This window comes from Pseudonaja textilis, chromosome 2 (assembly GCF_049901715.1).
Source record: "Pseudonaja textilis isolate UNSWEBS1 chromosome 2, rPseTex1.2, whole genome shotgun sequence".
NCBI lineage: Eukaryota > Metazoa > Chordata > Lepidosauria > Squamata > Elapidae > Pseudonaja > Pseudonaja textilis.
In genome coordinates, this window is record NC_141991.1 from 164,265,513 (window position 1) to 164,290,155 (window position 24,643).

Here is a 24,643-nt window from a genome sequence, read left to right on the forward strand (position 1 = left end):
CTCTATAACAAGATCCCCCTCAAAATACAGATGATCCACACTCTACTGTTGTTTTAGAAGAACTGAGAAGATGTGGCTCTTCATCCAGGCACTTGGTAAGGGAGATACTTGCCATCTAACTTTTATGTTTCACTGATTTTGTTGTAATTTGTTTGACTGTTGTAAGCGTCTCAGAATCATTTGGGGCGTGATGGTATGATTGTAATAGTACTAGAAGTAATAAAAAGAATAGCTACTCTTCTTGTAATTTGATAAATAAGCATAAAATTTTACTGCAGAGTAAAGAGAAAACAATATTTTAAACCAACCTCTCCACTATTTTCCTCTTCTTCATCTTGTCCCCCTTCATAACCAAAGAAACCATAAAATGAATCCTCGTCTTCGTCCTCATCCTCATATATGTCGTCGTCATCGTCATCATCATCATCTTCTGACAAAAACAGAAGAGCTTATATATATCAAATAGGGAATCTATCATAAAATCACAATGATATTAATTTCAAAGGATTTCCTTTTAGATATTATTCTACAAACAACTGCTAAAAAGAGCACATATTGATATCGACTAATGTTTCATAAATTTTATCCAGACTTGCAATTTATAAGTTAAGCAGAATGAAAGACAGTATGAGTTTAAATTGTCAGTCTAAGAGAGGTTGGGTAATAATTTGCAATCTGTTACAACATTGTACTATATTACTACAGATTCCTTAATATATTATGATCTGGATCCCCCATGTTATCCCTTTAAGTGTCCATATATCCCTACAAATTTCACTAGGCATCCACCAGGCTCCATGCCCCCAATGGTAACTCTGCCCATCAATTCAGAAAACAGCAAATTGAGTTATAACCATACAATCAGGCAAAGGCAATAAAAGGGAACATCACATTCCAGTTTTTCTTCTGTAAAAGTGATGTGTTTTGTGATGTATCATATAAGCCATAATAGTTATTCTATGCTTTAAAACTGATCTTTCTCAGCTCACATAAGTATTTTTGATTCAAATACAGTGGATACAAAAAAAATCTACAGACAAATGCCAGGTTTTTTTGAAACGTAAAAATATCATAACAAGATAAATCACTTCCATTTTTTTCCACTTTTAGTGTAGCATAGCATAGCGTAGCATAGCATAACATAATTCAACTGAAAAACAAACTGAAATCTTTCAGGGGAAAAATAACTAAATATAGTAATAACATGGTTTTATATGCAGGGATGTGGCTGTGTTTACAATTAAACAATCACATTCAAACATGGTAAATACACAGTATACACCTGCAGTACACACATCAATTAAAGTGACTCTGATCAAGCCCATATAAAGTTCAGCTGTTCTACCAAGATTTTTCTGACATTTACTCAGTTGCCTCTGACAGCAATAACCACAGTCTTGCAAAAGAGCTTCCAAAGCATCAAAGGGATCTCATTGTTGGAAAGTACCACTCAGGAAAAAGGTACAAAAAATCTCCAAGCATTTGATGTATCATGGAACATAATGAAGACAGTCATCAACAAGTTGAGAAAATATGGCACACCAGTAACATTAGCTAGAACTGGATGTCCCTCCAAAATGATGAAAAAAACAAGAAGAAAATTGATCCTAGAGGCTGCATCAACATTAAAGGATCTGCAGAAATTTTTGGAAAGTACTGATTGTATACTACATGTGCCGACAATATCATCTATTTTTATATGTTTGGTCTATGGGGTGGGGTGGCAAGACCAAAGCTTTTTCTTAAAAAGAAAAACTTCCAATCCTAGCTATATTTTACAAAAGCCTGACAAAAGCATATGGGAAAATGTGTCATGATCTGATAAGATCAAGGTTGAACTTTTTGGCCATAATTCCAAAAAGTATGTTTGGCACAAAAACAAGACTGTGTGTCACGAAAAATATACTACATCAACAGTGAGGCATCGTGATGGTGGCATTATGCTTTGGGCTGCTTTTCTTCTGCTGGAACTGGGGCTTTAGTCAAGATGGAGGGAATTATGAACAGTTCCAAATATCAGACTATTTTGGCAGAAAATCTTTTAGGTCTTTGCTGAAGATGAAGAGGAATTTCACCTTTCAACACAACAACTCAAAGCATAAGTCTAAATCAACAAAAGAATGGATTCACTAGAAGATAAATGTTTTGGAATAGCCCATCTAGAACCCAGACCTGAATCCAATTGAAAGTCTGTGGAGAGATCTGACAAGTCTGACAAGAGTCCCTCATTATCTGACAAATTTGGAGCGCTTTTGCAAGGAAGAGTAGGCAAAGGTTCCCAAGGCAAGATGTGCCATGCTGATAGGCTCTTTTCCCAAAAGACTGAATGCTGTCATAAAATCAAAAGGTGCTTTAACAAAGTATCATTTTTAGGGTGTACAGTTATACAACCATATTATTGTACATTTTTACTGTTGTTTCCACCCTTAAAAGATTTCACTTTCTTTTTTAATTGAATTGTACAGCTTATGTGTTATATTAAAGGTGGAAAAAATCCAAAGTGCTATATCTTGGTCTGATTTTTTTACATTTCAAAAATATGGTATTTTAACAGAGTTTTGTAGACTTTTCATAGCTACCATATGGCAGAAAACATTTCAAATTTGGTAAATTAGTTTAATGCAGTGCTCCAAATGACTCAAATATCATATTTACATGAGGCAGACCTTGGTCATAGGCAAAAATTAACCTTTTACAATCCACAATTAATATGATTAAGCTCACCTTCCTCATCGTCCTCATCGTCCTCATCAAAACCATCTACTTCAGCATCTGAGTCAGAAGCCTCTTTATCTTCCTGATCATATCCATCCAGATATGTGAGTTGTGGAAGAAGTGTGAAGACACACTCTCGGTAGTCATTTAGATTTGTTACTTCACAGTTGAACAGGTCAAGGCTCTTCAGAGAGTCCAACTTTTTCTGAATTAAAAATACGTTTTTGTTAGTTTTAAGCTAACATTAGCATTAATATATTGACGTCATACACAAACCTGGCAAGGTATGCTCATAATTTCAGTTTGGATCAGGAGGCGAATGAGATAACCAAAGCCATGTACTGAGCTAATACAGCTTATTCTTTCATGACATTCCAAATTAAATATGATTTCACAATGTAATTAACCTAACATCCCTAAAAAACAAGCCTTGAATTTTGAACTTACCATATACATTTTTCACTTAGTCAATATCATAACAGGAATGTTATATAATATAATATTACATTTATTATTAAAACATTTTTAAAGAAATCCCCCTTAATCGGTGTGAATTAATCTAAAGCTATTTCAGTTCATTGAAAGATCCCTTTCTGTTTTTTGTGTGAAAAGAAAAACAAGATCTAGTGATGCCATCTCCTTGACATTCTACTTTTTTTAAAATGAAAAGTCCCTTCTTCCCTGTCCATGAGACACTTCTTTCTATCTCACACTGAACTCTTATATTCTAGGTTGGATAATAGCAAAAGCAGACTGTGTACAAATATGACTTCCTCCTATTCTAATACATAGTTCCATATTAGTTAATATTTTAGGATGATTTGTAACAATAAGTTATTGTTGTCTGGCATTACAACTGACCTAAGCAGCTTTAATATTCTGATTTTTTGTGAGGTAGAAGAACAATTTAAGAATTATAATCTACCAGAAAAAAAGTGTCATCTAATCAGAAAGAAATCACATGTATTGACATGAAAACACAATAATCTTGAATAGAAATATAGTATCAATGCTAACTTAGATTATACCAACAGTCGACAAAGAAATTAAACTGTCCTGCACAAACATTTCAATGCTCTCTTTAAGATGAACTAGCATCTTCTTATGCCTACTGGAAAGCATATACCTTTCCAAGATATTAGCTACTGAAATGGGGTTAGGCTCAAATGCTGAAAGTTATGTACAAAATGTAACACATGTGATTCGGACACATTCAGTGTGAGTTCAACATCTACCACTGGTATTAGTATTGTTAACTCCACTTAGACATATAATAACCTTTTCATGACATACCAATGGTTCCAAAGTATCAATATCCTTCAGTTTATTTCCACTGAGATTTAAATGTGTGAGGTTAGGAAGTTTTTCTGCTAATACATCAAGGCCTCCAGAAATTCTGTTCTCACTGAGTTCAAGCTGCAATGAGAAAAGAGATACACAGGGGAAATGGCACATTAGCAATAATGCAATTAGAATTCAAGAAGTCTAAAGATGCAGTATAAGTAACATTGATGGCCAGGCAGTCTTCATTATCAAGTACTAACAAAAAGCAGACTAATAAAGAGATGTTTAAATAGTTCGGTTACTTAGCTAAAATGCAGTTCTGCCAGGAATTACATCTTGTTAATTTACATTATAAGAAATACAACCATACAGTGTTGCCAAACAAGATCCAGTCTATCACCCAAATCAAGAAAGACAGGCCCATGTGGTCGTTTTTCTAGATGGATTTCTTCAGTGGAGTCCCAAGAACTGCAACTTGGTGAAAATTGTCTTTTGGATATTTGTTGTTTCCTTACAGAATTGCAGCAACCTGAATATTGCTTGGAAACAAGTCTATGTTTTAAAATACAATGTTTCCCACAAAATAAGACCTGGTCTTATTTTCTTTTGAGCCCCCAAATAAGCACCAGGTCTTATTTTCAGGGAACATCTTAATTACTTACCTTAGGACCACTGCAGCCAGGCCACCCATGCTCTGACACCTGTCGTGCCAGTGCCCAACTTCTTCTGCAGCCACTTGTGACCAGACACGGTGTGGCACTGGCACAATGCATCATGTGGCATCCAACTGTGAACAGTCACAGAAATCAAGCAATGGTGCAACAGGTATCGGGGAATGGGAGGCCTGGCTTTAGCGGTCCTAAGTTAAGTGGGTATGGGACACGTGGAACAGCTCCTCTCCTACCTCAGCTTGATTTTTATGTATGCGCCTCACCTCGTACAGCCAGTGGGCAGGGCTTAACTAGGGCTTATATTAAGTGCAGGTGTGAAAATCAAGCCAGGGCTTATTTTTAGGGTAGGTCATATTTTTGGGAAAACACGTTAATTAGGGTAAGTCTAAGTCAATATCTTTTAAAGATTTTTAAGGTTTCAAATTTGCAGTGTCATGTCTTATCAGCAATTGCACTAAGACAGATCTAACTTCCTTGTTTTCTATTAGGTAATAGAATTTTAGTGCTTTAACTGCTTCTTCTCCTGCAGCATTAAACAACTGAATTGCTATTTCACCTGAACCTTGTCATTTCCTGTTTAGAGCTGAAGAATCACATTGGTGATGTTTATATTACCTGCCTTTTCTCAAGGAACTCAGGATTGCTTATATGGGCTCCCTGTACTTTATCCCGACAACAAACTATGAGTAAGTTGGGCTGAGAGTGACAATTCCCATATCTCATTTTCTAAAGCAATTACTGAACGTATTCTTTCTCTACAAATGTTTGTCACTCTATAATTCTGTTTGTCAAGAATTTCAGTATGATTTTTCTATCTTCCTTTAAGTTCAATTGTTTTCCCAAACAAACAAAATTGTTCCTTTGATCAAAAAGCAACATAAAATATCATAAAATGAAAGAGATACAAAAGAATTACAACAATATATGAAATATTAACATAATTATACTTTTAGATCAAACCTAAATTTTATGAGTAAAATTAAGTCATAGGGATATGAAAGGCAATGAAAGTGAAAAAATACACTCCATAAAATAATGCAAAGCAATTGTTAAACATGCGTAACCCAAGTAGAAATTCAGTATCAGCTTAACTTTGCTCTAAAGAAACAATTATTACAACCAAAGACCGGGCAGATAAAATGCATTATTTCAGTAATATACAGTATAAAATGAATCTCTAAAGGATGCATCAACACAATGTAGCTTTTGGTTGCTATACACATAGATATTTTGTTATTCTTGTTCAGTCTTCCTATTTTAGCTGTGCTTTTTTTCTGTAGTCTTGCTGAACTTCTTACAATACAAATATTTCTTTCTCTTTGATTTCTTCCATATCTTGATACTCTTTACTGAGATATATTTCTTTACCATTCCTTGAAGTTGGTGTTTGGTTTCTGTATGTCCTTCAGGCTTTAATCCATGTTTTTTCTTATTCTGAAAGCCATTTCAATCTTTTTCCTTTTACATTTTTGTAACATTTTTGCTTCTCATTCTCATTTATTTATTTCTATTCTTCCAAGTAGAAAGATGCCAAAATTTGTTGATACAATTTTCACTGCAATTTTATGTTCCTAGATATTATGAGTTTTGTGCACCTTACTCTTTAGGTTTTCTTTTGCTTGAGTGTACTAAATCAGATCCTTATATATTGCATGTCCTCTAGCTGAATGACACACCTATTTCATTTTAGTATTAACCCCTATAATTCATAGTTTGAATCACACAGCCTCCAGGCACTTGGGCAGAACCTTGACAGCCTAACTTGGCTGACCTGGCCATCTGGAGCGCATTTTTCCATCTTCTGGTTTCTATTATGCAAGCAAGTTGACTTCCATGTTTGTATATCCAGGAGTTAGAACATAGACATTGGGTATTGCCAATAAACATTTTTTTTCCCCACAGAATTATATTAACCTCCTTAGAATAGAATAAGAGATGGAAAGGGCCTTTAGAGGTCTTCTAGTCCAACCCCCTGCTTAGGCAGGAAATCCTATACCATTTCAGACAAATGGTTGTCCAATCTCGTCTTAAAACTTCCAGTGTTGGAGCATTTACATCATTTAGGTCTTCTGGAGGTAAGGTGTTCCACTGATAAATTGTTCTAATTGTCAGGAAATTTCTCCTTAGTTCTAGGTTGTGTCATCATTTGTTTTAAAAGTTTCAGACATGTCAAAAAAGGTTTCTGGCAATATAATGCAGAGGTTGTTTGCCACTGACTTCTAATATTTTATTTTGTAGTTTGTTGCCCGAGGTAGGGTGTCTCTCTCTCTCTCTCTCTTCCTCCCCTCTCCCCCCCTCCACGCCAAATCTAAAGCGAGCAAAGTTTAGAATATGGAAAAGCCTAGTGGTTCCTAGAATTGCATTCAGGCTCTTCTTTCACCAAGGGAACATCCCTGAGGGAGCATATAATGGAGAAATCTATCTAACAACTTCAACACTCCCCTCTAACATAGAATATTTCAGAGGTGGGTAGTTGCTTCCAGTTTTCATAAATTACTACATTAAGGGATGCAGAAAAATATTCTGCAGAATTTACTGGGGAACAGAATTCCAACAACAACCAAAGACTTTATAGTACATCTTAAGAGGTAATAAGTACGGGGGGCGGGGGGGGGCAGAAACCTTTGAAATGATCAAATAAAAGAAGAGACATGGAGAGAACATCCCCCATTCCTAATCTACAAAACAAGATTGATAGTTTTAAGTCTTATCCAAATTGCTAAGCAAGGAGTTACATTATAAAAGTCAGGGAAAGATCTGAGTGATATACTTGAGCATTATTCAGTCCAAAAAAAAAAGTCCCTCCTGCCTGGCAATGAAAAGTACAGTGAGAAAAGAGACAAAAGCACTGGCAATCAGGGCTACCAGGCATCAAGATGCAATCAGAGGACTCATGCACTGATATAATTACCATAGCAATGGAGTGTGGGATAAAGAAACCATATACAAAACTAATTGCTTCAAACTGAAAATATATTCTCTAATGATACCAGGTCGTGTCCATTTTCTTGTAAAAAACACTATTTTATAGCAACAAACAAGTCCCCTGAGAGTGTTTCCCACTGAAGCAACCATTCAGAGGTATAATGTTGGAAAATTGGGGCATCCATCTGGGTGCTGAGTGACTCCATTAAATAGATAATACGTTAACTTCCATGAGAAATATCTAACCAAAGGTGCATGAATAGGAAAACCGTACCTTTTGTTTGTTGATACACTGAACAAGCTGAACAAAAATGTTAAATGTAAATAACATGTTAAATGTTAAGTAACAAAATGTTCTAACTAAACTAAACCAGCTAGCGGCACCTCAACACATTTGTAAGTGGATCATAAGCTTCCTAACAGACAGGAAGTAGCAGGTGAAGCTAGGCGGAATCACATCCGATACCTGTACAATCAACACAGGAGCCTCCCAAGGCTGTGTGCTTTCTCCACTTCTCTTCTCCCTATATACCAATGACTGCATTTCGAACAATCCATCTGTTAAAATACTGAAGTTTGCTGATGACACAACAGTGATTGGTTTCATTTGAGACAACGATGAATCTGCATACAGACAGGAGGTGGTGTAACCGGAACAATCTGGAACTGAACACACTCAAAACCGTAGAAATAGTGATAGTCTTTAGGAGAAATCCTCCCATACTACCACCTCTTACAATGCTAGACATCACAGTATCAACAGTAGAGACCTTCAAATTTCTAGGTTCTATCATATCACAAGATCTAAAATGAGCACCTACCATCAAAAATGTCATCAAAAAAGCACAAATTTTCTTTCTGTGCCAACTCAGAAAGGTCAAACTGCCCAAGGAGCTGCTGATACAGTTCTACAGAGGAATTATTGAGTCTTGTCATCTGCACCTCTATAATTGTCTGCAACCCAGCAGGACAGACACAGACTTCAGAGAGTAATTAGGACTGCAGAAAAAACAATTACTACCAACCTGCCTTCCACTGAGGACCTGTATACTGCACAAGTAAAAAAGAGGGCTATGAAAATATCTACAGATCCTTCGTATCCTGGACATAAACTGTTTCAACTCCTACCCTCAAAACGACACTATAAAGCACTGCACACCAGAACAACTAGACACAAGGACAGTTTTTTCCTGAATGCCATCACTCTGCTAAACAAATAATTCCCTCAACACTGTCCAACTATTTACTAAGTCTGCATTACTATTACTATTAACCTTCTCATCACTCCTTATCACCTATCCCCTCCCACTTGTGACTGTATGACTAACTTTGTCGTTTGTATCCTTATGATTTATATTGACTGTTTCCTAGTATGATTTGATTGCTTATTGTACCCTAAGTGTTGTATCTTATGATTGACTCTTGATGAATGTATCTTTTCTTTTATGTATACTGAGAGCCTATGCACCAAGACAAATTCCTTGTGTCCAATCACACTTGGCCAATAAAAGAATTCTATGTTATGTTGCACAATGCAGCCAATAGTCAACATGGGGGGAATGTGTATCCCAAACAGATGCAGACATATAATCATACATTGTAGCATATTATATGGAAACATCTAGTTCCAGGATCCATTCAGGAAAACAATTCCTCTCCCATCAGAACAAAATAAGCTAATCTGAAATATGACTATCCTGAATTTATTGAGCTAAATATTATTTGATGACTTGCAAAGATCTATTAGCTTCACTTCATTGTCAGTTTTGAGGATGACAAAATAATAAATTCCAATTCACATGGTACTTGATCATACTTTTGTTTTGAGCAAAACTTCATACAGTTCTGCACTTCAATGCAGAACTGGAAAGGATAAACAATACTGCAAGGCTTGAATTCTATGGTATGCTCCATAGCTATCAAAGTTGAGACTAAGACTCTGTAGTGTAGGATTTCTATCTTTGGAGAGCAGCTGCCAGTGGGAACTGAAGCAATGATCCTAGAGATTATATGCTAAAAATCAAAGAGTATTTCTGCAAAGTTTTTTGTAAAAAGAAAAAGGGAGACAGCAGTTTTGAGAAAAGTTGTTCCCTGATGTTGCCCACTAGCTTATAGCAACTGCAATGCTAGAGAAGGGCAGCTTAATTCCAACTATGGGTCTTATTTGCAGCAGAGACACTGCTATTGTCTAGCATGATTGCCACGCTCATGCAGTGTTTTGGATTTTGACTTTCTCCATAGCATTAGCTATACTCTAGAAGAAAAATACTTGTGTGGTGAGTAGGAGATTTTCCATTATGTTCTGAATCTCAAGGGACACCAATGGTCCTGATCAGATGTAGCAGTGGAGAGCAATAACTCCTTTTAATGTGATCAGCCACTTAGGCAGCTGTGTTATATCCAGCGCTGTTCATCTGCTGCTTGGAGATTTGGGAGCCCTCTGCTAAGAAAACGGAAGCAAGGTCTCATTTATCATCTAGCATATACAATAGAAAATAGGTCATCTTTTCACAAAGAAAAATCTGATATTAGCCATTATAAGCTTGGAAATTGCCATTCTAAACAATAACTTTGTTGTCAATTAAAAAAAATATGAAAAGTATTCAATTTGTGTTCTCCTTTATCGGTAAGGGCCATAAGACACTTTGCATACAGATTTTTTAGGTGCAACCTCAACTACCAATGATTTGAAGGCCAAATACCAGAAAAAAAGCTATTACCTCTTTTAATGCAACAGCTTTTTGTTCAGAGGAATAGAGGCTGATGTTTGCCATGTTTTTTTATTGATTTCAACAAAGCCAGAATATTATCAATATATCTGGCATATAAACATCTGAAGACAATAGAATACAAGCCATCTACTCAGATGGGATCTACTTTAACTATGGATCCATTTCAGCACACTCACAAATTTTCTGAATAACCATTTGCTCTCAAGGTGTATGAGGTGATTTCCAACATTGAGCAAATGCTAATCTAGCCGCAGGTAGAATATGGATTATTACATATTTTGTCTTTTTGGATAAATATCTATCAGAGATCCCTAACAGGAAGAACTCTGGTTTATAGTCTATTTGTTCTTTAGTTATCTCCTCCAACCATTTTCTGATTTTTTGCCAAAATTTTTGGGTAATTTTACAAGACCACCATGTGTGGAAAAATGTTCCTTCAGTGCTTTTGCATTTCCAACACCTTGAGCTCATGTTAGGGTTCATCTTCGCCAACCTCGAAGGGGGTAAGTGCCATCTATATAATATTTTATACATATTTTCTTTGTACGCCGCCGATTTTGTAATCTTGATGTTTCTATTCCAGATCTTTTCCCATTCTGTTAATGTAATGCTTCTTCCAATATTCCTACTCCACGTTATCATGTTCCCTTTCACTATCTCTTGCTCTAATTCTACCTCCAATAAGTATTTATAAAATTTAGAGATATTCTTTTTATTTGATCCTAATAAAATTTTATCTAAATATTGTAATTTGCTATAGATTCCAAACTCTTTGATATCTTGTTTGTATCTGCTATGGATTTGTATATATAACCACTGGTCGATTTTAAATCCCTGTTCCTGTAAATCCTGTCGAGTTCTTAATTTTCCTAGAGGGTCTAATAAATCTTTATATTTAGTCGTTTTTGTTATATCCAAATTGTTGGGATGAACCATTGCCTCCATTGTTGAAAGCCAAATCGGAATTTTTAAATAATGTTTTTTGCATATTTTTTTCCAATTAGTTAATAATGAATCTCTAATAAGGTGTCTATGAAAATACGACTGTTTAGTTTTCCCCACTTTCCATAGAAATGCGTGCCACCCTCTCTGAAGATCGTGCCCTTCCAAGGCTAAAGTTCTTTTGTTGAGTAAATTAACCCAGTCTTTTAACCATAATAAGTTGGCTGCCCAATAATATAATTCCCAATTTGGAAGCGCTAGCCCCCCTCTACCTTTTGCATCTTGTAAAGCCTTAATATTGATTCTAGCTTTTTTCCCTTGCCAAATAAATTTAAGTGTTACCTTATTTATATCTTCAAAAAATTTTTTTGGTAATTTAATTGGGATTGTCTGGAATAAGTAAAGGAATTTTGGTAAGATGTTCATTTTGATCGTGGCAATCCTGCCCAGTAGAGAAAGCTGCAGCTTATTCCAGGATTCTAGGTCTTTCTTAATTTGCTGTAATAGTTTATCATAATTATTCTCTTTGAGCGATTTACTATGTGGTGTTAACCATATGCCTAAATATTTGACCTTTTTTGTTGCCTGTATCCCTATGGTTTTTCTAATTCTTTCCTCTGATTCTCTGTTAGATTTTTAGTCATTAATTTTGTCTTATTTCTATTGATCTTTAATCCTGCTACTGAACCAAATTGTTCTAGTTCTTTTATTAGGTTATGTCCTTTTTCCATGGGTTCCTCTAGGAAGAAAACCATATCATCTGCAAACGCCTGTAGTTTATATTCCTCTGCTTTGACCCTTACTCCTTGGATTTCAGAGTTTTGTCTTATCCGCGTTAACAATGATTCTAAAGCAAGTATAAATAGGAGGGGTGAGAGGGGGCAACCCTGTCTAACGCCCTTTTCATTGTTTAATGGGCCTGTTTGTTCACCATTAATTAGTATGTTGGCCTGTTGGGTGTTGTAAATTGTTGTGATAATGTTCTTGAATTTAGTGCCCAGACTCATGTTATAGATTTTTTGTATTAAAAAGTGCCAATGTAGATTATCAAATGCTTTCTCCGCATCTAAAAACATGAGTGCAAATTGTTTCTCTGGATGAACTTCATAATATTCTAAGACATCAATAACGGTTCTTAAATTATTTTTGATTTGGCGGGACGGAAGGAAACCATTTTGATCTTCATGAATGTATAAATTTAAAACTTGTTTTACTCTATTCGCTCTAATTGAGGTAAATAATTTATAATCAGCGTTTAAAAGTGAAATTGGTCTATAATTGTTAATATATCTGGCATCTACATCCTCCTTCGGAATTAACGAAATCAACGCCCCCTCCATGAGTCTGGCATTTTGGCTGCCAAAAGTACTTCGTTAAACACTTCCAGCATCAGTGGCCCTACTAACTCTATTGTAGCTTTGTACAATTCTACTGGAATCCCATCTGGACCAGGGGATTTATTATTACTTTGGTTCTCCATTGCAGATTTCAACTCAGACCATGTAATATCCTTATTTAATAATTCTTTCTCTCCTTCCCCTATTGTTTTATCATTCGTATTCTCCAGATAAGTTCTTATTTTGTCTTCATTGATTTCTTGTTTTTTATATTGTTGGGTATATGGATACACCAACCAGGTTTGGGTTGAATAAATATGTAAACCTAGGATTAAGTGTTTTGTAGCTTTAAGCACAAGAAACTGCAATGTCATTGTGGGTGCGGTTGCAGGCAGTAATAAAGGTAGGAAGGGAAACGTAATAGATCCGGCTTCTGGATGCACCTGGTTCTGTTCCTGGTCTGCTGTGTTGGAACGTCTATCTGCTTGCTTTTGGAGGCTACTGTGCCAGATACCATTTCAACTGAACACAAAGACTGTTTACCTGGTGAGCTGAGGATTCAGCGTTGTCTTTGAGAGAAAGGTATCGGGAGGAGAAGATTTACAAGCAGATAAGGACATTGTATTTACTGTTAATGGACTTGATAACTGGATGGATATACTGGATAATGATATATGGACTGAATGACACTTCTTAATCTCTGTGTGAATTAAATAACTATTTTAAAACCACAAACAGTGTTTTTGTCTCCAGTGTGTGTATACTCTTGGGCCCACTCTCTCTCTCATTTGCCTGCCTGGCTTGACTGCTGCTGCATACTCTGCTTGGGGGTTTATCCCCAAACACTAACATATATAATCTTTGAAAATAGCTTAATATAATATCTTTTTTCTTCTCAATCTCATGTTGTGGTATGCCTTTCTCGTCTATTAGTTGGTGTATCAGTCTCTTTCCTTTTTTAAGTTTCTAAGATAGCCATCTTCCTGGTTTATTAGCGTGTTCAAAATAATTTTGTTTGGACCTTCTCAAACTAACTTCTATTTTAACTTGTTCAATTAAATTCAGCTTATGTTTGGCTAATATTAACTGGTTTTGTATTCCTTGGATCTTAGGGGTTTTTTGTGATTGTATTTCTAAGTCTTTGATTTGTTGTTGTAATACGTTTTGTTGGGCATAAGTTCTCTTGTTTCTCATAGCATTATAGGAAATTGTTGTACCTCTTATAATTGCTTTCACAGTATCCCAAATATTCTGTTTTGAAGTTGTTTCATTATTATTATCTTTTAGGAAATAGTTTAGCTCCTCTTTCAGCTTATTAATATACTCTTCTTCGTTTACTATTTGGGTATTTAGTGTCCATCTTTTTTTTATTCCTCTCCTGTCTCTCCAAATTAGCTGTATTGGGTTGTGGTCAGCCCATTCATTTGGTAGGATTTTAATTTCTTTTATTTCATTAGCCAAATCCAAATCCATCCAGGCCGTATCTATTCTAGTCCAAGTCTTATGTGGATTGGAATAGTATGTAAATTGTTTCTCTTCAAGGTTCCGTTCCCTCCATAATTTTTTAAAATTTAACTCTTTCATCATTTCCTTACATGCCGCAGAAAGTTCCCTTTTCCCCTTCTTGTTTTTTCCCATATTACTATGGTCTTTTTGATAGTCTGCAATAGAGTTAAAATCGCCAATCAAGCAAATGTTCCTTTTTTCGAAGCCTACTATTTTTTGTTGGAGGTGTTTAAAAAATTTCCCTTGGTCTTCATTTGGGGCATAGATTGCTACAAGTAAAAATGTGATGTGGTTTATCCAAACTTGTATAACCAGAGTTCTTCCTTCGGGATCCGACCAGGTTAATTCTGCCTTTACATCTTGTTTTAGGTAAATTGCAATTCCCTTTTTCTTGTGTTTATCAGCCGGTACCATATAAAGTTTCCCTAATTTTGGACAAATTAGATGTCTTTCATCATTTTTTGAAATATGTGTTTCTTGAAGACATATTATGTCTGCGTTATGTTGAATAAGTTTTGAAAATATCCTTTTTCTTTTTGATATTGAATTTAATCCATTTATATTGATGGAGAGCAACTTCTTCCCCTCCACCCTTTATCTATGTCTGCTTAGATTTTTGTCTAGTAATAATTCGATTCTCTTCTTGTTGTTGTTGTTGTTGTTGTTGTTGTTGTGGGATTTGCTCTTCTCTTCCAGGTTGTGGTTTATCACTTCCTGAAATTGGAGAAAGTTGTTCCTTTTGGGTTCTGTGACGATATCGGTCCTCCTGTGGTCTCCTTTTAAGTTCTTCTTTAGTGGATTGACCATTCATATCCGTGAGCTGTTGATAAAAGTCTTGGGCCTGTTCTATCGATTCTATTTTGATTTTCCTCTCTTTCCACGTAATTAACATCCCTTCCGGGATTAACCATTTAAATTGGATTCCTTTTTTATTTAAATCATTAGCTAGAAATTTATAATCTTGTCTTATCATCCTCACTTTCTTTGGAATTTGTTTTAAAATCATAATTTCTCTGCCTTTATATGATATCGTTTCCTCCCTAGACATTTTCAAAATTAAATCTCTCAGACATCTCCTAGAGAAGCGGATATGGATTTCTCTTGGGCAGTTGTTGCGTCTGGCATAGCTTGTGCTAACCCTATATACCTCATCAAACTCTTTAATTAGGTCATCTTTTTCTTTTCCTAACCATTCAGCCAATATTTCTGCCATCAAATGTTCCAATTCTTCATTTTTTGCTTCAGACACATTCTGGAACCTTAAATACGCCATTGCTTTGTCCATCTCGAGGTGAACCAGTGAGTCTTCCGTTTCTCTAAGTACATTTTTAAATTCCTCATCCATCCTTTCAAAGTTAGTCTCCATGTGTGTTGTTCTACTCTCTATATCTTTTATTTTCACTTCGTTTTTCTCCATGGCCTGCTGTAGAGACCCTATCTTACCCTCCACCTTCGATATATCCACTTTCATTTCAGCCTTCAGTTTCCCCATCTCATCTTTCAATTCGCTTATATATGCTCTAGTTTCATTGTGATTTTTAATCATCATTTCTTGCATTTTAGATATAGCTTCCTGCAAGGATAATAAGGAAGTTTGTATTTTAATGTTGGGGACATTAGGCTGCTTTTCCCCTGTTAAGGACTCCTCAATAGTTTTTTGAGTTGTTGGTGGGGTGGATGTCAACGTAGTCGATAGAGTCGGGTTAGCCTTCCTTCCTGTTTTTAAGGCCATAGTTGTCGTGGATGTCATCTCTCTAAGTATTTGTTTTTGTTGATGCACAATTTTAGATATATTATCCCAAATCACCATTCAGTGTTTGGGTCTTGTATTTGAAAGTCTATTCACGTATTTCAATTTAATATCTCACTCCACAGTCTTTTCCCCTATATCATAAATAGATATCTACTACAGTATTCTAGTCTATGTAATAAGAAAATTGGTCAGCAATAGTACATCAATTAACACTTTAAGGAATTAATCTGAAATGTCTTAAATGATATAAACTATTTATAAATTAGTTAGACTAACAGAGTTTATCCCTCTTTTCTATTAATACTTACAACAGTAATCTCTTAACTCTATAAAAATAGTATACCCCCCTCTTCCCCCCCCCATAAGTAGAATTATGTAAGCTATTTAGGAGATACTATAGGGAGGCAGGGGGCAAAACAATAAGAGAAAGGGTAGGAGAGAGATTACCACAGCTTCAGAGAATCAACAAACAAAAAGCAAGGAAGTCATCTTAAGGAGAAAGTAGTGCCAAACTAGAAATATTAAGTAGTACCACGTAATAAAGAAAGCAATTTGGGTGAGCTAAAAGTCCATCTTCCAGCTAGAGGATTCTTTTCAGCCTTCCAATCAGCAAATGGTGTAATGTGCTGACTAATCTGCAGTCCCAAAACCGTCTTTCCCAGCCTTCTGTTTGTCTCTGCCTTCTTCCTCTTGCTTCTTCTTCTTTCTTTGCTTTCCAACTTTTAAATCAACATACAAATCTTCCAAAGTCCAATATAATGCTCAGTTTGTCTTCTCCACAATATTAAATAGATGTGATAGTTGTGTTGTGCTCAGATCTGAGGATTCATCAGACTCTATCAATGCCAGTATTCTTTCACCTCAGTCGCCTCCCTTTTCTCAAGTAAAGTCAAAAAGAAAGGTCCAAAAATCAGATGAAGCCCCTCACCAATTCCGGACTTCCAATCTCCTGGTTTTAGCAATCTCCCTCTTTCTCCAGAGCTTCCCTTTCACAGGGCAAAATCTGCGCTTTCACTTTTGTGCTTAGGCTCTTCCGCTCTCCATTATAGTCCTTTCATTTTCCCAACTGCTTTTCTGGCCGCTTTCCGCCCGACTTCTGAAAGGTGCTAATCACAACCAGGAGAGAAGTATTTACGCTGTCATTCTTCTGTCATTCTGCTATCTTCAGTCTTCAAAGGTTCCAAGTTATAAACCGTTTTTCTGTTCCTGTTACTCTCGACCTCGCAGGCTGTCACTGCTTTGCTTATTCACTCAAGTGGCAGACCGGACTTGAAGCCGCCATAGAATGACAGCTTACTCTTTTGCGCCGGGCTCGGGAGCTTCCCTCTTCACTGTCGGGGGGTTGCCTTCCCCACTCTGCCGCTCGAGGTTCTCCACGTTGACACGAACCTCTCCGGGGTTCGTGTATCCCTGGGGGATCGCTCCTGGCGCCAGAAAAGGTGTTCAAAGACTGCAACAGTCTTCTTCACCTCCGTTTGCCCTGTCCTGCCACCGGAAGCTCTCTTAACTATGGATCAAGAGCCACACGCAACCTGATCAACTGTTCAGGATGTGTTTGACTTTCTTCAGAGATCCCACTGACTGATCTCCAACCATGGGATCCAGATAAGAGAGTGGATCTTTCTGATTCCTTCAAATCAGAAGAGTAAACCTGTTGATCAGATGGCAAGTCATCAAAAGTCACTACTTTAGCACTCAGAAGAAATAAGTCTTATGTAATTACGGTTGCAGTCTCTTTCAGTACAGATTTGTTATCTTGCTTGGTAGGGTGAAGACCATGGCAATGGGAGGCTGCCAGAGGTGGTATTCAGCAGGTTCTGACAAGTTCTGGAGAACCTGTAGCAGAATTTTTGAGTAGTTCAGAGAACCAGCAAACACCACCTCTGACTGGAGATTTTACAGTATCCTTACCCAGCCATGCCCACCAAGCCACACCCACAGAACCGGTAGTAAAAAAATTTGAATCCCACCACTGGAGGCTACCCCAGATCTTGGCTCTGAAGACTTTGAGATTATGTATGAGGTTCTTCTCTGTTGGATCAAGTGGCCTAGAGTATACGCAGGTATGAATGTGGCATCCATTTGCAAGTCTTTGATTCAAACGTAAGTTTTTCAGGATTAAGGGACACAGGCGAAGAATTCTTGGGAAAAATTGCAACTTCTTTAAGGAGCTACAGACAGATACTAAGTACGCACTTAAATACACTCTGAAGCACCTTTTAATTTTTAATTCTGAATTAGTACTACTCTTATTTGGGAAATATAGGGCACAGAGTACCTTGTATTCTAAGATATATTGATTAAGCATGTTCATGTACTTCTTCCATACAATAGCTATAATCACAGGCGATTTCATCTATTCATTTATAAACACTGTACCTTTTAGGAAATGTCATCAAGTTTGCCAGCTCATATTTTTATTAATTGAAAGCATTTAATGCTTGGCTCCTCCCCCATTACCATTTTCATTTCTAAATGGCAAGACACAGAGACTATAAGGTACTTGTAATGTTTCATTCTCCAAATCTACAACAGGGTACAGATCTTGTTGCTAGTAACAGGTGCAAGAGTAACCTTTACTGATATGGACAAAATGGTGTTTTAGAGCAGGGGTCTCCAACCTTGGCAACTTTAAGCCTGGCGGACTTCAACTCCCAGAATTCCCCAGCCAGCTTTGCTTTAGAGAATGAATATATTATCTTTCTGCTGTGAGTTGTAGTTCTGTTCTGCGTCCAGTCACCTGCTCTAAAGCATCTTCTTTGCCGTTGAATATAAAGTGATTTTTTTTAGCCTTAAAAACCATTTATTTTTTATCTCCATTCCTAGCAACCCATCTCCCAAACACACAAATAAATGCATAGCTTAATAGCGGCTTTCCCAGAATGGCTCCTTTTACACATGTTCATTATTCCAGCATTTTTCTTATCACTTTCTCCTCAAACTTAATTGTACTGTGTTCCAGAGAATTTCAAAGCTTTGAAGATCAATCAACGTTTTACAACTGGAACCAGGATCCAAAAAAGATAAATAAGATAAAATATAGTGGCTGGAACTATTTTTTAAGCTTTTATGTTGCTTCAACTGTAGCAAGTTCTATGTACCATACACTCCAATTCAACAAACAGGTTAAAAAAATCCAGTAACACAATATAACAGAAACCTATTCCAAGTCTTTCTGTGCTAAGGAATAATCATATTAACTATATGATTATTCATACTACAAGGATTCAAATCATTCATACTACAAGGAGGATTCAAACTTTAAAGTCTTCCTGGGAAAGCCAAGTTTTAATATAATTAGCACTGATCTAATTCTGCAGGGAAGATCGTTCCACAGAAAAGCAGTAAGAGAAAAGGGCCACCTTCATGATGGTTGATACTGTAGTAACTCTCATGTAGACTGTAAACCCAAAGGGAATCCTACCATCCAGATCTTACTAGACAATCAGGTAGTGCTGGGAGCTTAGTCCCAAAAGGTTTAGTATAAGAATTATTATAAAATAATAATTAGGAATACAAGGAGGATTTTTTTCCCTTTCCAAACTGAGTTGCATGTTATTAAGTTGGAGTCAACTCTTAATGACCATATACAGACCTTTTTCATGATATTCTGCCCTTCAATAAAAGAACTGACAAGATCATTACCTTTTTCAATTTGGGGAGTTTAGGGAGATTTGAGACAGAGTACAGTCCAACATTTATTAGGCTGAGAAGCTCCAAGTTCACAAACTTTTCTGTGAGTCCCTCAATTTCACCACCAGTTGATCTGCAGTTATCAAGAACAAGCTCTTTAACCTGAAACACATACATACAATGAAGTTATTATTTCTTTTGTTGTATTTTTATAACTATCAATATCAGGAATTCTATGGATGATTCATAATTAAAACATTATAAACAGTAAAATAATGGAATGCAAAGCAACATATAAAGCAATATAAAAGATGTGAACAAACCAAGAACACCAATGTTAATCAATAATAAAGAGGATGTCTTAGCTATAGAAGTCAGCTGAGTGACTTTGGACCAGTCACTTTCTCTCAGCCCAACATATGTCACAAGGTGATTGTTGTGAGGAAAGTATGAGAAGTGTGTTGGTTATGTCTGTTACATGTAAAAATAATAAAGGGGGATACAAATACATTTTAAAAATTCCATAATGAAGCAACACGCAAACTTCACTGTGTTCCATAGCCAGGACACCATTACAAGTGGATTTTTTTTTTTTTTTGCAATCATCCAAGTTCACTAGATGAAGGCACCCAGAGGAGGTCCTTGGATGAAGGTGTTGGAATTCTGGTAAATACAGGACATGCTCTTTCGGATATGCTGCACCAAGGCCTACATCTTTATGTATATTAATACCCATCACTTTCAATTAGACCTGACAGTATAGATGGCAACGTAACAGTATAATGTAATTGCATAAGTTAATTATAATCTACTGTATCTTGTTTTTAATTAAATGGAGTTTTTACAGTTTTCAAAAGGAGCTCCCAGTATAGCATATTGTAATACTGTAATAATACAAATAGGAGGTTACTAGAGCATGAATAACTACTGCAGAGCTATTTGTGTCCAATTATGTCATAGTGGCTTTATCAGCCAAAGATGATAAAAAGTGTTGTTGAGCAACCATTGAGCCTCTAGTGAAAATGATGGGTCCAAAAGTTTCTCCTATTTCTTAGAGCAGAACTGACAATCTACAGCTCTTGAGCTTCCCTTTTTAGCTGTCTTGAGTACCACTGCTAAAAACTTGTCTTTGACATGAAAAATAGACAATAAGCCCTAAAATGACTTAAGTCAGGGGGCCCCAATCCCTAGTCTGCATCCTGAACCCAAGCCGCACAAGCAGTGGGCATGCGAAGCTCCATTTGTGCTTGTGGCGGGTGCGCATGTAAAGTCACCCCCCTCCCCTCCCCCCCACCCTGCTGTTGCCAGTCCTCAGAGCTGGAGAGATTGGAGAGCACTGATTTAAGCCAAACACATTAATAAAAAAATATGCTCAATCATATCATACTAGTAAGTAATACTGTACTTTGTCACCTCTACTAACAGCCCATTTCCAATTCAAATTCACGGTGTTGATATTAACATATAAAGAACTGAATGCTTAAAACCGTTTATTTGAAAGGGTGTCTCCTATTTTGCCTACCAGGAAAGAGGCTTAAAAATCTTCCACATGACCCAAAAAACTAAAAAGGTAAACCAGTCCCACCAATTAGTATAATTACATTGACTACTGTAGCCCTTCTCCCAAACATTAAATATGATCCTTAGCCACCAAAGGTTTCCCCACCCCCTGCTTAATAGGAAAACAAAATAGGATGAACATTTAATTGGACAACTATTCAGTGAGAATTTTGAATGTCCTAATTACAGAGCTATGGAGCTAGAGCAGCAGATAAATGAAACCAATGGTTACCTTTTAATTATCTAAAGCAGTTTCTTTCTTTGAGATCACATGAGACGTGCAACAAAGATAAGCAATAGACATTATAAGAATAATTTGCAACAGGCTCTATCATTCCATTTTGACTCATGTCTAAAAAGATGGCTAAGGGCTTTCCTTCATTGGTTTGGCTAGCATGATGATGTGGAATCTGTGGGCATTTTAAATTTAACATCAGTATTATAATCGGACACTAACTTCTCTAAAAGTCTGCTTAAGCTATGTTACAATATGTTTGTTATATGAAACATATCAGTTTGTGTTGATGACTGAATATAACAATGAAGGCTTTGGCAGTTATGCTTATAAATTCATAGAATCAAAACATTACTTTTCATTCAATGGAAAAAGTCCTTGAAAGCTAACATTGATAGGTCTTTGCCTCTTATTAAAGGGAGTAGACCTTAAAGACAGATCAGCAGGAAATATGGTAGAAGGAAAAAGTATGACACAAGAATAGCAAGTCCTATGGGAAAAGAACCTAAAAGTACTGAGATCAGAACACTTATAGTTCTGGTTATAGTTCTGGGAATATGGTTTGGGGATAAACATTATCCTGACAAAATAAGTTGAGACAAAATCTCCAGGAAAAGACAGAAGAATCCAGCCTGTCAGTGATAAGGAAATCTTTATACCTGCACTACTGTTACTGTAAGAAAACAATCTGCTCTAACAAAAACCTTGTAAAAATAAGCCAAGATGTAGATTTGATTAGAATTATATAATTTACTTGTGAAAGTTAGAAATTTGATGAAGATAATGAAGGATGGAAATCTGGCTTTAGGCAGACTTTGGAGCTTTTCCAATCAGCATAGCTCTCCCACTCTCTGTCTCACTCCAACAACTGTATCTGATTACTAAAATTAGATTTTTTTAAAAAAAAATCTGTCTCTGTGCTTGTTCATATTTTCACTTTCAACAAACAAAATTTAAGTTTAAAAAATATAAATTTGGGGGTTCTCTTAATGGAAATAAATCTCTGCTGGCCCTCTACTAATTTACCTCAGTGTATCTCCCCTGTAAAAATAATGTTATTCGTCTTTAACTAGTTTGGGAATTTCATACAGTACTAGCATACCTACCTAATTTGAATTAGATAAAAATCTACAAGCAAGTCATTTCAATTAGTCTAGCGAGCATGAACATTAATTGACTCTATCTGCCTCAAATGCGTAAAGTTCTATTTGCATGAGCCTGTGACATCCCCCAGTACATTTTTGGGAACTGTATGAAAAATGATAAAACTTCATTTTGCAGCTGAGTTTATTGTTGGCTCTTATGTGTGTAACCACACACATGCATACACACAAACTGATGATAATTAATGTAGATTAAAAATGGAATAACAAAATATGTCCAAAATTTATTTGCTATATTTTACTCCTACCAGTATTTTAAAACATATTGTCTATATATAATAGAGGACTGACTGCCTGTTATCATTATATTTCGTATTTATTTTAGCATATAAGAACAGCCAATTCATGTTCCTTTTTCTAGTCAAGTAATTTTATGAAATTAAAACAAGACTGCCTGCATGTTCTGAGTAAACTTTTAAAGCATATCAAGTAGAGGCCAAATTCACTGCTAAGGAAGCAATTCCCCGTAACACAACTATGTATTTTTCAAACTGTTAAATCAGCACAGATTATACAGTAGACTCATAGTGTTTCCAAACAAGGTATTTTCAAAGTTTGCAATATAATAATGCATTTTGAAGTAAATTGTTATAAAATTATCAGTGTAAGAAAAGGAATAGTTTGCCCTTTCACTAGACACCATATAAATATCTGATCTTTATGATCAACTTCTACAAAAAGTTTTTAAATACACGTGAGTCATATTGAATTGTAGATATTCTTTCCATATTTACAAATGATTGAGCAATGTTTGTATAAACATTAATAAAATGTTATCTGTACCACTTAAGGAATATTGCACTACACTTTAAAACAATTTGGCAAATTCTCTAAATATAAATATTTTAATATTTAAAAAGCCATCTGCTTTTTTAAGGGCCCTAAAAGGAATATGGTAGTGGCTGAATTAACAAAACCCTTAGCAACATTTAGTTTAATAGATATATATTCCAGCTTAATTTTGTACAATATGGTACAGATAGTGTTCTCTCTTCCTATTACGTTTCAGCGTTAAAGAAAGTCATCATGGTTAAGTTAACCACAGGCAAGTATATTATGTTAAAGAATACTATTCATCTCTTCAAAGTATCCATAGGTGAAGCAAAAAAAAAAAAATCAAGACCAAAGGTGACTTTGAATAATCTTATTTCATTCCAAGTTTAAAAGAGAATAATCCTTCTCTACAGGCTCTTTTGAGTAGACTTGAAACTACCTTGGGCTGACAGATGCATAAGAATGGAGTAACAGACAGGACAATTTTAAGATACTTGCCAAAAATGGCCTCCAACTTTAGCTGAAGCCAAAACTCAGCAGATACAAACTGTATAGTACAATTATGTACCTGTTTTATTTTCTGGGATACCACGCTGGTTTTTGTTAATATTTTTAGGCAGACAAATATTTTACTAGGATGCCAGAGATGAGACACATGGACAACTTATAGTTCCTGCCTTAAAATAAACAAGTGAAATGTGTAGGGGTTTTTTCTCCTGGCATCAGAGTACATATGAAGACTGTTGAAAAATATAAAGGGTTAAAAAAAGAAGCAACAGCATGGCTTAAAGTTCAGATATGTTAGGAAACCGCAGGCAAATTAAAAAACGGAAAAACCTTTGATTTATCTTTTAACTATGTATGGTAAGATATTTATATTCAATAGGAACCTTTATTTAAAAATAATCTTAATCAAACGACTTCAGAGCACGAACATACTTTTCTGGTCCAATCGTCCTGGTAAGATACCCATTAAAGACTCTAGTATCGCCCCCTTTACTGCTTTTTAAAAAATTAGGCTGCAAAACATTTTGTTATATTTCGCACCACAAAAGCCCTTCGAGGCCACCTTGAGCGTGTCGCCACTCGAAACGCATCATCACAAATCTTTCAAATTCTACCACGGAGGCCATCAGAATTGGCCGAAAAGCACCCTCCCTTTACGACGGGTTAAAAAGGAGAGACGTTTTTGGCGGGAACACGGTTTTGGTGAGGAGAGCGGAATAAAGAGGGCGCGCGCGGCCGGCTCTCTGCAGCTGCGGCCCGTTTAAAGGGGAGGACGCGAGACAGGAGTGAAGGCCCGAGCTCGCGCACGGCCAGCGGCAAAACAGGCGCGGCGCCGGGAAAGAGCGCGCGCGCCCCTACTTCCACGCGACGGTTGCCCGTTTAAGGGGGGGGGGACGCGCGCCACAC

The 24,643-nt window shown here is 36.3% G+C and overlaps 1 protein-coding gene across 1 annotated transcript; it reads right to left on the reverse strand.

Annotated features, from left to right (window-relative positions):
- Positions 1–254: 254 nt before the first annotated feature.
- ANP32B (acidic nuclear phosphoprotein 32 family member B) lies at positions 255–20,234 on the reverse strand. The gene is made up of 5 exons (XM_087923200.1): positions 20,211–20,234; positions 19,511–19,660; positions 4,009–4,131; positions 2,725–2,920; positions 255–430 (listed from the first exon to the last, which is right to left on the reverse strand). Exons 1-5 carry the CDS (start codon positions 20,232–20,234, stop codon positions 270–272), a joined length of 654 nt encoding a protein of 217 aa, XP_087779326.1. The 3' UTR covers positions 255–269.
- Positions 20,235–24,643: the final 4,409 nt, after the last annotated feature.